General features: G+C 40.4%; 1 protein-coding gene across 2 annotated transcripts in view; it reads right to left on the reverse strand.

Moving 5' to 3' along the window:
* The window catches only part of LOC144593638 (venom phosphodiesterase 2-like), a 101087-nt gene that overhangs the window by 32157 nt on the left and 53779 nt on the right, over positions 1–15151 (reverse strand). For both annotated transcript variants that reach the window (XM_078399513.1, XM_078399511.1), the window contains 6 exons: positions 13601–13680; positions 10328–10447; positions 6784–6893; positions 5743–5808; positions 3362–3434; positions 1928–2036 (listed from right to left, as the gene is read on the reverse strand). In XM_078399513.1, coding sequence (XP_078255639.1) covers positions 1928–2036; positions 3362–3434; positions 5743–5808; positions 6784–6893; positions 10328–10447; positions 13601–13680 — 558 coding nt within the window. The remainder of the gene's footprint in view (positions 1–1927; positions 2037–3361; positions 3435–5742; positions 5809–6783; positions 6894–10327; positions 10448–13600; positions 13681–15151) is intronic.

The following is a 15151-nucleotide window of genomic DNA, read 5'->3' on the forward strand; positions in this document are numbered from 1 at the left end:
CTTCGGCCGTGGGCCCTGCAGACCGCAACATCTGGAGTTCGCAGGTCCCTGGCTGGCGACCGGCTTTCGGGAGCTCCAGCCGTAGCAGCTTCGACCGCCCGGAGCCCGAGGTTTGATCGACCCGCTCGCAGGCCCTTCATCGCCCTGCGTGGCCTGGCCGCGGCACTTTCCATCGCCCGGTGGGGGCTCAGGACCTTCATCGGCCTGCTCGGCTCGGCCCTGGGACTTTCCATCGCCCGGTGGGGGCTTTAAAAGTCGGGAACCTCGATCGCCTCGTGGCACCACGGGCGAAGAATAAGACTTTTCTTTGCCTTCCATCACAGTGAGGGTGTGTCTGGAGCAATCACTGTGATGGCTGTTTGTGTTAAAATTGTAATTGTGTGTCTTGTGTTCTTTATTGTCTACTGCCGGACCCTGACGTGAGAGGATGCTGGCGCTATTTGTTCGCCGCTTCTCCGTCAGGATAGTTCGTCTGTTTGTTTTTATGTCATGACTGTTTTTGTAAAGCGTCTTTGAGCACTTGGAAAAGCGCTACATAAAATAAATGTTTTATTATTATTATTATTATTATTACAATGACAATAAAGATATATTGTATTGTATTGTATTGTATTCAAAACATGAAATAGTCTTGTAGGAATGCAGCACTCTCTTTAAAGTCAAGAACCTGCCTTCAAGTCTTTCCGATTCCACCCCAGATAACCTGCACTTTTCATCACATCTCATCCCATATATTCATCCCTTTGCTCAGTAACCTTCAGTAGCTCCCAAAACACTAGCGCGTGGACAGAAAAATCTTTGACCCTATCTTCATTTACTTTGTGTCTTTATTCCTATTAATTATCAGAACCAGACGATCAGCTTACATATATTTTGGTGGCCTCCCAATAGAATGTAGAGGACTAAAGGGGCCAGGCACTTTAGTTTAGTTTAGTTTAGAGATAGCGAGTGGAAACAATCTCTTCAGCCCACCAAGTCCATGCCAACCAACGATCACCTGTACACCAGTTCCATGTTATCCCACCTTTGCAATCGACACACAAAGGGAAATTTACAGAAGCCAATTGGTCTACAAACCTGCACGTCTCGGGAATATGGGAGAAAACGGGAGCACCCGGAGAAAACCCACATGGTCTCAGGGAGAATACAAACTCCACACAGACCGCACCCATAGCCAGGATGGAATCCGGATCTCGGGCTCTGAGGCTACAATGATCTTGATACACCTACACCACCAAACACATATCTCTGGCATCTAGCAGAGCTTCCCATGTTGTAAGTTAGCAATCAGATGTCAAGCAGGGGTGGAAAACCTGAAATTAATTTAGTGTCAACTTGCAACAGAAGCTACTATATACACCGGATCCTTTGAGCTGCTTTTCTAGCCCATACCGCACCATGAGGTTTCTACCTTGCAATGATTTTAGGAACTGAAGGTTGTCTATTAGCCCTTCAAAGCTGGATCTAGGATCAAAAATTAAATCCTGGTCAATTTGAATCATTTAGCTCCAGATACAGAAATCCAACAAACATGGCTTTGAAATTTCCAATCAATATGACCACAATAGCTTTATATGGGTGCAGGTTCCAGATTACTGCTATGCTTCTGGTTCACGACTTGCCAGATGTCTGCTGGTCCGAGGAAGAAGGTGGTGAAGGAAGGGAATTATTAAGAGAGATTGCAATAATACATCATTTTAATCTCTGTCTCCAGCACTGCTCCTACTGACAGAGGAAACCACAAAGGGAAAGATTTAGCTCCAGCTAAGACTCCGCCAAAAAACACTGTTAGTGAAATCTAGGAATAGAGATAACAAAACTGAAATTTGATGACTTAGAAATAGGAACATAGACATTGGGGGGAAGCGGTGTAAAAGACCATTGGTCATTTGTTTCAAATTGTGCATTTGCAACCATGCAATCCTACCGTGGTCTGATATCACAATAAGATTGACACATTGATGCAGGTTTCTTTGTTTAAGCCCATCCATCAACATCGCCACCATTGCATCCACTCTTTCCAGCGCATTTGCTATCTGGATATTAAGAGCAAAGAACACAATAAATAACAAGAACAAAACTCTGCTTACTATCACATGTATATTTACCCCATCTCTGCAGCATATCAAAGAAAATCACATCTCAGCCAGGCACACAAAAAACATCTGGCACCACATTACCAGGGCACCTGGGATGAGGAAGGCTAATATACCTTGGGAAACAGTGGCCACAATAACGTCAGTGACAGGGACCTACTCTACAGAGTGCGAGCCCAATGTTATACACAAACATTTAAAAAACATCTTGAGAAGAACGCATTATTTTGACTTGAGGAGAACTAATTTGAAGTTGTAGAAAATTAAGAGTCGTAGTTTCTGAGCTCTTATAGACAACTTCCTACATCTGTATGATTTCACTTCTCAGCAAATCAAGTGGAGTTTAATATCATGATGTACAGTGAGGTACAGGTATAATGAAAATTCTGATAGTAACTGCATCATTTCCACAGACTCGGACAACACACGAGCATACGAACATTACATACGAAACATTACATACGAACTCTACAAATTCTACAAGACATTGATATGAAAAAGACCATACAAAAAAAATACATTATTGCAAAAATACTGAATTCAGAGAAAGTTCAGATTTTGTTCAAGATGTGGTCCATAGTTTGACAAGGCAGAATTAGGGTTATGAAGACAAGTTCAAGAACCTGATAGTTGTATGAAAGCAGCTGTCCCTGAACCTGGTGGTGTGGGACTTCAAGCTTCTGAACCTCCTGCCCAACAGTAACAGCGAGAAGCAGTTCTTACCCAGATAGTGTGAAACCTTTATAATGGATTGCAGTAAAAAGGGTGGCCAAGTGGCGCAGCAGTAGATTTGCTGCCTCGCAGCGCATGCAGCACCGGAGACCCGGGTTCGATCCCGACCACAGCCACTGTCTGTACGGAGTTTGTATGTTCTCCCCATGACCGCGTGGGTTTTCTCCGAGATCTTCAGTTTCCTCCCACACTCCAAAGATGGACAGGTTTGTAGGTAAATTGGCTTGGTAAATGTAAAAAATAATGTCCCTAGGGTGTGTAGGATAGTGTTAATATGTGGGGATCGCTGGTCTACGCAGACTCAGTGGGCAGAAGAGTCTGTTTCCATGCTGTATCTCTAAACTATGTGCAAATTGCGTGCTCCATGTGCACTGTGTGTGAATGTCTGGAACTAAAAAAAACTAATATTGAATCAGCTGCGGACGCTGGACAAAGTGCCCAGTAAGAAGAACCAGGATTTATGAAGAGAATTCCAATACAATATGTATATTAGTTTACATCTACCAGGAAACAGAGAATGAAAGGTCACTTACATTCTCGCCATTAGGTCCACTTCTATGTCCTGTAGAATCTGGTTCCTCCAAATAGAGGGCGTAGAAATCAGGTCTGAAACAACAAATCCATTTTCAAAGGACAATAATGAGCCAATTCTTTACTGTTGAGCAATGGTGAAAAACGCTGATACTATGAGTAATCACAAATTCTGGAGTTAATGAGGATAATGTTGACTATTTGCAATTAGCTTTATTGATAGACAGGAGCAAAATTAAAATTGGCAGCCTCTGAAAGGGAACATGCCGTCAAAGAATCAATTGAGATTATTAGTTTGCATAATAATTTAGTAGATCAAAAATGTCCTTAATGATTGACACAGTGGATAAGTTACAATTTGACAGGCAGCTTCGACCTAGGAGCAGATTGGCAAATCTCTTTAAAGGTAGATGGTGACAAAGTCAAAATGAATTGTTTTTTATTAGTGTCATTTTAAATAAGTGGAGATGTTCAATTTAAACAAAACATTGACTATACATAGTATTAGCAGTGTGCTGGTGTATACATGCCTCACATTACAAGCAAGATTTTATAGAATGAATACAATAAAGCTTCAATGAAATGAAAGGTTTTCCCCAGCAATGGAGCACATTGATCGAATGGAGAGTTGCAGAATTCAGATGAGTTTTGTGAAAATAACCTGTATCTGATTGTTACCATTGGTTGGACCAAGAGCCTGTTCATCCTGTCAGATGGTCACCTGAATTCCACTGTACCTTTATTGGTACATGTGACAATAAACTGACTTTGAAACTTTGAAGAGCCAGAGACACTAATTCACCATAACCAGAATGAAGATGGGAGGTTAGAAGGGATATTTAACAAGCTATAATTTCTATAGGTAATTACTGAGGCAGAAACTATGCAATTAATTCCGAATATATTTTAAGTCAGCGCAGATCTATTTCAGGAATAAATATTGATGTTCGCCTTTGCTAAAGTCACATAAAATGGATTAAATAAATGATTATGAAGCAATCTGGCTGAAGGGTTAACTAACATGTGCACAAAAGGCTGCCATTCATCCCATATGTTATGGGAAACAAGAAACTGAACAATAAATTAAAAAGCATGCTTGCATGAGATCTCTTCAAAAGAAATGTTAAATTTATTTCCTATTTCGAAGGAGATATTGATCAGTGAGCTACTTTGTGAAGAACCTAACTTTCACAACGAATAATCCTTGAAAAGCACAAAGATTTGAAAAATAAGTACTGCTAATTCAAGGACATTTTAATCATTGAACAAAAAGGCCGTCATTCAGAAAGAGGGTAGAAATACAGTTTTCTTTTCTCTTGCCTTTTAATTTAAAGTATTATTTCAGTTCACGGTTCAGGATACAGCCCACTTCCAAATTAAACTGCAAATATTACTTAGATAAGAGAACTATGCACTATATTCCTACTTTCAAGCAACTTAATCAAAAGAATGATGAAACAATATTTATTCATCTCTACGGAATAATAACAGATGTATGCCCTCATTAAACCTGGCTCAGCACATCAACAATATCAGGATTAATGGCCCACTAATTCCACATTCAAAATTTAAAGGCAAAAGTAGGTGTCTTCTATACATTTGGAGACACAGGGAATTACAAACAATGAAATCTTGAGTAAAATACAAAGTGCTGGAGTGGGTCAGGCAACATCTGTGGAGGGAATGGATAGGCGATGTTTCGGGTCAGGAACCTTCTTCAATTCAATGTTTTATTATTATATAATTTCTAGCCTTTGTAAAACATATAAAAGCACTGCATCATGTGTTTTTGAACCAGGGGTACAAGTAAGTTGTAGATTGTCAAGTTGTATCCATGCTTTGTGTGCTGGTCAGTTAAGGATTTATGTGGAGGACATACAATGACCTTGCTTCTCACTCCCTTGTCCCAAAGCAAGTATGCCTTTGTGCAAATGTGGTCATGAGTGAGAACATGACTGGAGAGAGCTGTGTTCTGTCAAGAAAATCTGCCAACATCTTGCACATTCACACACACTCATTTTGTTTCTTCTTCCAAGGGCAGTCTGTGGAACATTATCTCATCTTGGCCCAAAAGTTTTCAAGGATGGAGCGAAGAGGGGGACAGAATGCCAAAGTGATAACAAAATATTGAATCATTTCAGTATTGAGAAATACACTGAGATTGCCACTTTCTGCATATTTTTCTAATTATCCTCTGGAACCTACACAGGTTTGTGGGAGACTATAGAGTGTGCCATTTTTCAAGATTTTTCAGAAAACTCTTGACAATGCTACTGCACACAATTCAGTGGAATCCTAAACAAATTAAGCCCTTTCAAAGTTTGGATCACTTAATATGAATGAAAGTGCTTTAGTTAATTCATTAATAAACATAAATGATTACCTGTCTTTTTCTGGCAAATCCAGCCACTTAAGAATTGTGAAAACTCTTTGTTCAAATGGAACGGTTCTTAAAAATAAAAAGACGCATTTGAAAAATCACATTGAAGCTATGTTTAATTTTATAGTGCTCCCACTTAATGTGATGCTCCACATTTCTATAAAATTCCCCAATGCACGAGAGATAATTTTCAACTTCACCTGCGAGATTGTCATCTTATCACCTGGTGCAAGTCTCCAATTTGCAGATTTCAGAATCTTTTGTAAACTATTTTAGAGTCCTCCTGCCATTTCTGTAACTGTTTAACACAAACCACGTTAACTTGTATTTAGCTGCTATCTCTGGATGATTGAACATACATCCATCCACCTTCTTCTCATCCTTCTCTTCCATCTCCAATTTCACCCATCTCCCCACCCAATAATACATTGTATCAGGTACATGAACATTCCTCAGAATATCATGAAGCACTGCCTGATGCAACACCATTTTCTTGACTTCAAGCACATAATTCCTGGGCATGCATATACCTGAAGATCTGTCCTGGACCTAGCATACATAAAATGTATTTTTTTTAATGAACAAAAAGCCCGTCAACACCTCTACTTCCTTAAAAGATTGAGGATGTCAATTAATACTCTCTTGAACTTCCATAGGTGTACAGAAGAGAGCAGATTGACTGGGTGAATCACGGCCTGGTTTGGCAACTCGAACGCTCAGGAAAGAAGAAGTTGTGAACACTGCCATGTCCATCACGGGTACTAACCTACTCACCATCCAAACGATCTACAGGAGTTCCTGCCTCAAAAAGGCAGCTAGCATCGTTAGAGATTGGTTTTGTCTTTGCTATATATAGATATATTTATATACATATATGTACATACACACAATGCATATTACAGAGTATTATGTTTACATATCTGTTGTGCTGCTGCAAGAAAGAATTTAATTGTTCTGTTTCAGGACATATGACAATAAAACACTTGAAATACCATTTAATTCTTCTTAAAGATGGGCATATTCACATGTCTTTTCCCTACATACTTGTCAAATTGTCGATACATGTTTGGGTACGATCCATTTATCTTGACATCAGATCCAACCCAGAAGAAGATCCCCGTCTTCAGACCTTGATACAGCGCTGTCAGCCACAACTATAGGAAGAGTAAATGATTACGTAATGAAACCTGCAAACACTGGCAGAATTCACTCAGCATTTCTGGTGCCCTCCATTCAGTGAGCAGTGACAGAGAATTTACCCAGACTCATGGGCTACAACAGCCACACGGTGTGTGCATTAGGATCAGAATCAGGATTGCTTGAATAAAAGCATGCTTAGAAAGAAATGCTTAATGGAGACAAGCTAATCCACCCCAAGGTGAAAAGCTGACCTACAATAGCATTCCCAGCAGATCACAAAGCTGACCTACAATAGCATTCCCAGCAGATCACAAAGCTGACCTACAATAGCATTCCCAGCAGATCACAAAGGTTAACCGATGAGTGGCTGAGCTCTAGAGAGCAGGAAAATCATGTCCAATTTTTCTCCTTTCGTGAGATAGAGAAGAACATTTTTTTACTTTGGCTGCTGGTGCAAATGGACACATGAATCAACAAAATTGTATTTGTGGAGACTGAGTACTACAACAAATCGGTAGTCTCCTATTTGGTCAGTTCTGGAGACCAACGGTGAATTTCTCTGAGAGTATTTCAGTTGTGATAACTGTAGCCAATTTACACAGCCTTCCAATCCCTGGGATCTGGGCCCCTACACATTCCTGGGGAGACTTCACTGGGAATAGTGATCATGTATTAGGTTTGTGAATACATATGAAAGGATAAACTTGCCATTGTAGGAGTGCTCCCGAAGTTTGCAAGATTGTTTGTTTAGTTTAGAGATATAGCGCGGAAACAGGCCCCTCGGATCACCAAGTCTGCACCGACCTGCGATCCCTTTACAGTAGCACTATCTTACACACTAGGGACAATTTACAATTCTTACTGAAGCCAATTAATCTACAAACCCAGACTATCCCTGGTATAGTAGAATTCAGTCTGGTGCGAGATTCTCTGGAGATTAGAGTGTGAGGAGATCTCTTAGAAGTGTAGAACTTTTCCTCAGGAATTTGATGGGTAAATGCAGGAACAATGATATCTCTGGGTATCAACAATTAGGGATCTCGGTCTCAAAATAATGGATTCACCATTCAGAAAGTCAGGGTTTTCCTGCAAAAAGGGTATGGAATTCTTTACCCAAAAAAGCTGAGCAATCTAGGTCACCAAGTACATTCAAAAGAGAGGTTGATAAACTTGGATTTTAAGGGAAGACAGTGTCAGTGTCAGAAATTGGCACCAAGGTAAATGATCAACATGTTCTTATAGAACAACCCAGAACATAGAAAAGTACAGCACAGGAACACGCCCTTCAGACAACAATGTCTGTGCTGAACATGGTGCCAAGTAAACGATTCTCATCTGCCTGCACATGATCCATATCCATTTTTGAATGGTGGAGTAGGAATGAGGGGCCATATGATATATTCTTACGATCTCAATAAAGAACTCAGGAGCTAAACTTCTGATTTTAGTTTTAATTTTGTCAATAATCAAGTGCACTCTGGTACAAACCATTATGTGCCCCAGATGTTTACAAAAGCCAGAGAATGATTTAAACCAACAAAAGGTTTAGTATAGCTTTAGATTCAGAAAACACGAGCCACAAATTTAAGACATTATTGTCTAATATCTCACTCACTCAAATCTAGATGCATTTCACTAAAGCAAAACAGGAATTCTTGCAGAGAGATGACGACTTCTTCCAAAACCTCAAGCAGAGAATTTATTAGCAGTAAAACGCTAAGAAACTCAGCTTGTGTTTGTCATCACTCAGTTGGAATGGCCTGGAGGCAATGGAAGCAAAAACTAAAAATAGAAAAATATCTGGAAATGTTCTTCCATTTTATATGACAGCCTTTACCTTTATACATTCTGCCAGAAGCCACTGTAGTCTACATTAAACTAATGCCCGGGGGGGGACGACGACAAATAAAGTAGATTTCAATAAAAAGGCATTAGTAACAATAATGTGCAGCATTTTCCCCCAAAAAGCAGGCAATTAATTTGGAATGCTTAGATTCAGTCTCTGCAGTTTTCTGAAGATATTGTCAACATAAAGTAAATTGGATGCCATCAGGGCACATCTAATGAGTGCTCGCAGCAGGCACTTTAGACAGATAATTGTTCAATGTTATTTTGGCGTAATTGTTGCCATTTTCCAACCCAAACCACCCTCTTCCCAGCATTTTTCCCTGCAACCACAGGAGATGCAACACCTGTCCCTATACCTTCTCCCTCGGCTCTGTCCAAGGACCCTGACAGTCCTTTCAGGTGAGGCAGAGGTTCAGTTGTACCTCCTCCAACCTCATCTACTGTATCCGTTGTTCCAGGTGTGAACTCCTATATATTCGTGAGACCAAGCGCGGGCTCAGCGATCATTTCGCTGAACACCTTCGCTCTGTCCGCCTAGGCCTGCGTGATCTCTCGGTTGCTGAACACTTTAACTTCCCCTCCCATTCCCACACTGACCTTTCTGTCCTGGACCTCCTCCATTGGCAGTGAGACACAACGCAGGTTGGAGGAACAATACCTCATATTTCGCTTAGGTAGCTGACACCCAACGGTATGATATTGATTTCTCTCACTTCAAGTAGCCCTTGCTTTCCCTCCCTCTTCATCCATCGCCACCCTAGCTCTCCAACTAGTTTCACTGTCCTTCTGATTAATTTTACTGTTCGTACTCCTCCTTGTCACCTTCCCCTCAGCTGACAATGAAACATTCTACATTTCCTTATCGTCATATCTCTAGACTCCCTCTCCCCTGACTCTCAGTCTGAAGAAGGGTCTCGACCTGAAATATCACCCACTCCTTCTCTCCAGAGATGCTGCCTGTCCCGCTGAGTTACTTCTGCATTTTGTGTGTATACTTGTGGTAAGAGACTGGATCAACAGCAGGCAACAGCAAGGCTAGAGGCAGGGTGGCAGTGTTGGGCTCATCAATGCTATATTCCTGAAGGAGGACACCAGGAGTGTTACTGCCATTCAAGGCTACACCTTGGTAGTCCTGGTGATATGGTACAGAACAGACTGACCATCAACTAAGAGGTCTTGAAAGTATTTGGTCGGGACCCTTTTTTCGGAACACGTGCATTTTGATCGCATTCTGCACTAGAAATGTTAGCCCAAATAGCCCCAGCACTAATTTCAACAGCTCGTTTGGTTTTAATTCAAATGCTAGGGAATGCAGCTTCCTTTCACTGATTTCAGAGCCTGTAATTGTCCTGTATAGGAATCCTGAGTGCATAAGTTAAGATGTTAATCTAAAAATGAATACAAATTATTATCTTTTTTTAACAGACATACATAAATCACTTTAAATACAGATTGTAGTCTTGTTTTATTTGTGGTTCAAATGTATTTCAGCACTTTATAATGTTGTTTGCTAGAATATTGTCAAGCAAGAATATTTGTCATATAAATTGCAATTAAAATGTTGTAATTAAAATGTACAAATATCATTTGCAATACTCACAGGTTGGCCTTTGTACCACAGAGGATTGTTCTTTTCCTTTCCTCGAATATTGAAGAAAGCATTCATGTTCACATCATACATGCTATTGTCAATCAGTCCATGAGATTCTGGGTACAGCCCCTGAAATGGGAGAGCGGCACAAGGCTACTTTAATGTTTCATTGAGTGAAAACATGGCTTTGATAGGACAGTTTGAAATCAGAAATGACTGATGAAGTGAATAAAGATTGTTAGTGCTGCATAAGTATTGATAATCAGAAGGGACATACAAGGTGACCAACAATAGAATTAGCGACCGCATGAAGATTTATTTTTGGTTAGGATCGGGAATACATTGTCCAATATGAAAAATGTTCTAGATTCAGGAGTTGCTTTGAAAAGGGAATTTGATAAATAAATTGTAGTATATTCACATGATATTCTCGTCTGTATGTGGAAATTCATCAGAATTTTGTCTGAAGGCTTTTGATACAAGGATAAATTGCTTAGACTGGGTTTATTTTTATAGGAACATTGGATGCTGAGGAGTGATCTAATAGAGGTTTATAGACCTATGAGGGACATAGATCGGATAGTAGTGTCATTCATACACACTATCCTACACACATTAGGGACAATTTAACCGAGGCAATTAGCCGACAAACCTGTACGTCTTTGGAGTGTGGGAAGAAACCGGAGCACCCGGAGAAAACCCACATTGGGGAGAACGTACAAACTCCATACAGACAGTAGCCATAGTCAGGATCGAACCTGGGTCTCAGGCGCAGTAAGTCAGCAACTCGACCGCTGCGCAACTGTGCCAGTGGACTGAATATTGAGGTTATAGGGACAGCTGATTCATGCCATGTATTTCACGCTAGCTTCAGAAATGCGTTTGGCATAACAAGCTGGTTATAACAATGGGTTCATGTAAATTGGAGTTACAAATTAGTTAAACTGACAATGTGACAGCTTTGAAGGAATAACAGTTCAGGGGTACTTCTAAGACTGAAAAACTGATATGACTGAGATTCTATAGAACTCAAGCCTATCCCACCATTCAATATTTGATTGTAATTTGATTTGATCAAAATTTGAATTCTGCATTCCCACCTTCCCTGTTGTTAAGACATCCTGTTCAATATCAAGAATCTATCTATCTTGGCCTTAAAAAAATATTCAACAACTCTGCTTCTCGCAGTCATTCAGTAAAAGAGTTACAAATCCTCTGAGAAACAAAAATATTGAAGAAACAAGGAACTGCAGATGATGGTTTACAAAACAAAGACATAGATTGCTGGAGGAACTTAGCGGGACAGGCAGCATCCCTGGAGAATGTGGATAGGAGACCATTTGGGTCGGGGCCTTCTACACAACAAAATATTTCCCAAATTTCTTCTTCAATCGAGTGACAACCCTAGTTCTGGATTGTCCCACAAGATGTAACATTGTCTCCATATTCACCCTGCAAAAACTCCTCCAGAACGTACACGTATCAATCAAGTCGCCTCTCAGAAATATCCTCCTGCCTGAAGGGATTAATTTTGGTGATCTCTGGTTTTTGTTTCAGTTTTGTAAAGTTTTAGCCCAAGTCAAAATGTTCCCATATGTTGGTGAGGTTCTTGTGAAGCATTCAGAACTCTAGTGACTAATGGTGTGTATCAGAGGTCGATGCTGGGCCCAGTGCTGTTTGTATTGTGTTTAGTTTTGGTCACCCTGCTGTATGAAGGAAGTTAAGCTGGAAAGAGTGCATAGACAATTTACAAGGATGTTGCCAGGACTTGAGGACGTGAGCTTTAGGAAGAGGTTGGGAAGGCTAAGACTTTATTCCTTGGGGTGCAGATAACTGGGGGGTGATCTTATAGAGGTGTATAAAATCATAAGGGGGATAGGATGAATGCATAGGTATTTACTCAGGGTAGGGAATAAAGGACCCGACGAGATCGGTTTCATGTGAGAGTGTAAAGATTTAATTGGAATCCGAGGGGCGACTTTTTCACAAAGAGGGGGATGGATATATGGAAGCAGCAACAGGTGCTGCAAGCACTGTAACAACAAAATACTAAACATGACTACTTTCATTTACATGTCATTGCTATGTCCTGAACATTATAGTGCCCTGAAACGTGAGGACTATGTATAAACACTGCTGTAATTTCTACATGGTGAAACCCTGAAATTGGGGGACTATGTATAAACACAGCTGTAATTTCTACATGGTGAAACCAAAATGTATAAAAATGGCCTTCATTAAAATCTGACATGTGATTTTTTTTCTATTACAAATCTCAAATTGTGGAGTACAGAGGCAAATAAACAAATGATGGGTCTTTGTCCCAAACATTATGGAGGGCGCTGAATATATTTTGCTGAGTGTGTTCCTTCATGGTTTTCGAGCCTAGCTAAAGAAAATAATTTGGCGGTTAAAATCATTTTGGCTTGTTATGAAGTCTCAACCGCGAGGCTTTCCATGTAGTCTGGAGATGTCCTAGTTTGGTTTTCCGATCATTGAATGCATGAGTTGGAGGCAATGCACGCAAGATCTTAGCAGTTTCATATGATGTCCTGGCAATCTGGCCTATTAGCCACCTACATCTTTTGGAACACTTCTCTTAATTTTCTGGCTTCTTTCAAATTATGAGCTTTTTAAAATGAACTTGTATGTTAAGCCTTTTGGAACATTTGTCAAGATAATATACAATTGGTAGGTCTTCATATCTGTCTTTCTAAGTCTTTTTTTGTTTCCTTTATTGGTTTTTGATAATTAATTGAAATGATGCTTAATTGATCAAATTTATTTGAGTAGCATTTGTCGCAGAAACTAATAATTTCCAATAAATATTGTAATCCTAGGGATCATAAAAATAATTATGAAATGGAAGGAAGCCATTTGAACCTCTGCCAATTAAAGAAGAACAATTTGTCCTAATCCTACCTTTCTGCATTAGATCAGTAAACCCACGGTTCTTAAACCCACATTCAAGTACTTTAAAAATGCAATTAATGTTTCTGTCTCTATCACCGTTTTTGGCTGTGAGGACACTGTCTTTTGAGGAGAGGTTGGAGAATCTGGACCTGTCATAGTCATAAAGTCATATAGCACGGAAGCGGGCCCATTGGACCAACTTGTTCACGCCAACAAAGATGACCCATTTATACTTGTCCCACCTGACTACGCTTGGCCCATATCCTTCTAAACCTTTCCTATCCATGTACCGGTATAAATGTCTTTTTAATGTTGTTACATTATGGAAGGCACTGTATTGCATATCAAAAGCTACACAGTTCTACTCACTGTGACAATTGAATAGTGGTTCGGAAAGGTTTTGGTTGGATACACTGGTATCATGTATGGAGTTTGAACACCACAAGTTCCTGCCAAAAGACACAATAAACAGATTAAGAATATTTGTAGGTTGCTTTGCCGTAATGCAAGTTCACAAGTTATCAGCCAGATCCTACACTTAAGAGGTTTGACACTTCAATCATTGTTTAATATGTATGGAAGAGGTACAAATGTATTTCTTTAGAGTATCTACTGGATAGATGCCTAGAATGACAATATTTATCAGAAGTTACTAGTTACTGAACAAATGCATAGTGTACTCAGTAGATGAAATCAAGCATCATGTATTAAGGCTTGCAGAGGGGCTTGGTGAAGCGATGTCAATGGGGGTCCGAGTGCCAGTGAGGGAGCACAAAGTGCAGGGTTAGAACTGCTGCTGTTTGATTTTGAATCACATTCAAGATGTTATAACATCAAACATGCAGGAGATAAATTTTAAAGAATCTTGAGTTTTTGCAGACAGGTTTTTTCTAAACTCATGTATATAATCTGGACATGCGAGACAAGGAAAGTATTTGGTACCAATCCAAAATTATTCTACAGAAGGTGATAAGGAACTACTATATTTAATTGGAATCACAAGGTACTGAGATGCTAAAATCTTGAGCAAAAAAGAACATTTGGAAGAACAGTGTAGGAAGGAACTACAGATGCGAGTTTACACCGAAGATCGACACAAAATGCTGGAGTATCTCAGCGGCCCAGGCAACATCACTGGATAGAAGGAATGATTGATGTTTCGGGTCGAGGCCCTTCTTCAGACTACGTCTGACCCGTCTGAAGAAGTGTCTTGACCCGAAACATCACCCATTCCTTCTCTCCAGAGATGCTGCATGTCCCGCTGAGTTACTCCAGCATTTTGCGTCTATGTTCAGAGGAACTGTAAAGAAGGGTCACAATCCGAAACGTCATCTGTCCATTCCCTCCACAGACGATGGCTGACCTCTGGCCTTTAGATTTGTATCATTATTAATTGTTGAGATCTCCTTGATAAATGTACTCGCAATATCTGTTTGTGAAGTGAATTGCAGGATTTTGGCTCAGTGTTGACACAGCAATGATGACCTTGCTTCAAATTAGGATGTGATTTATTATCTATTAACAACCAATTGGTTGTTATATTGTGTTGCAAACACAAAGTGGTCCTGGGCTGAGAAGAACAAATTAAAAAAGCTGGAACTGTTAACAAAGTGACCATGATGTGGTGATCGATCACTGTGTGCAATTTGAAATGTGAAAAAAAAAGAGTTCACAAGTTCATAAATGATAGGAACAGAATTAGGCCATTCGACCCATCAGGTCTACTCCGCCATTCAATCGTGGCTGATCTATCTCTCCTAACCCCATTCTCCTGACACCCCTACTAATCAAGCCTCCCTCCCTCCCTCCCTCCCTCCCTCCCTCCCTCCCTCCCTCCCTCCCTCCCTCCCTCCCTCCCTCCCTCCCTCCCTCCCTCCCTCCCTCCCTCCCTCCCTCCCTCCCTCCATCCATCCATCCATC

This window comes from Rhinoraja longicauda, chromosome 5 (assembly GCF_053455715.1).
Source record: "Rhinoraja longicauda isolate Sanriku21f chromosome 5, sRhiLon1.1, whole genome shotgun sequence".
NCBI classification, from domain to species: domain Eukaryota; kingdom Metazoa; phylum Chordata; class Chondrichthyes; order Rajiformes; family Arhynchobatidae; genus Rhinoraja; species Rhinoraja longicauda.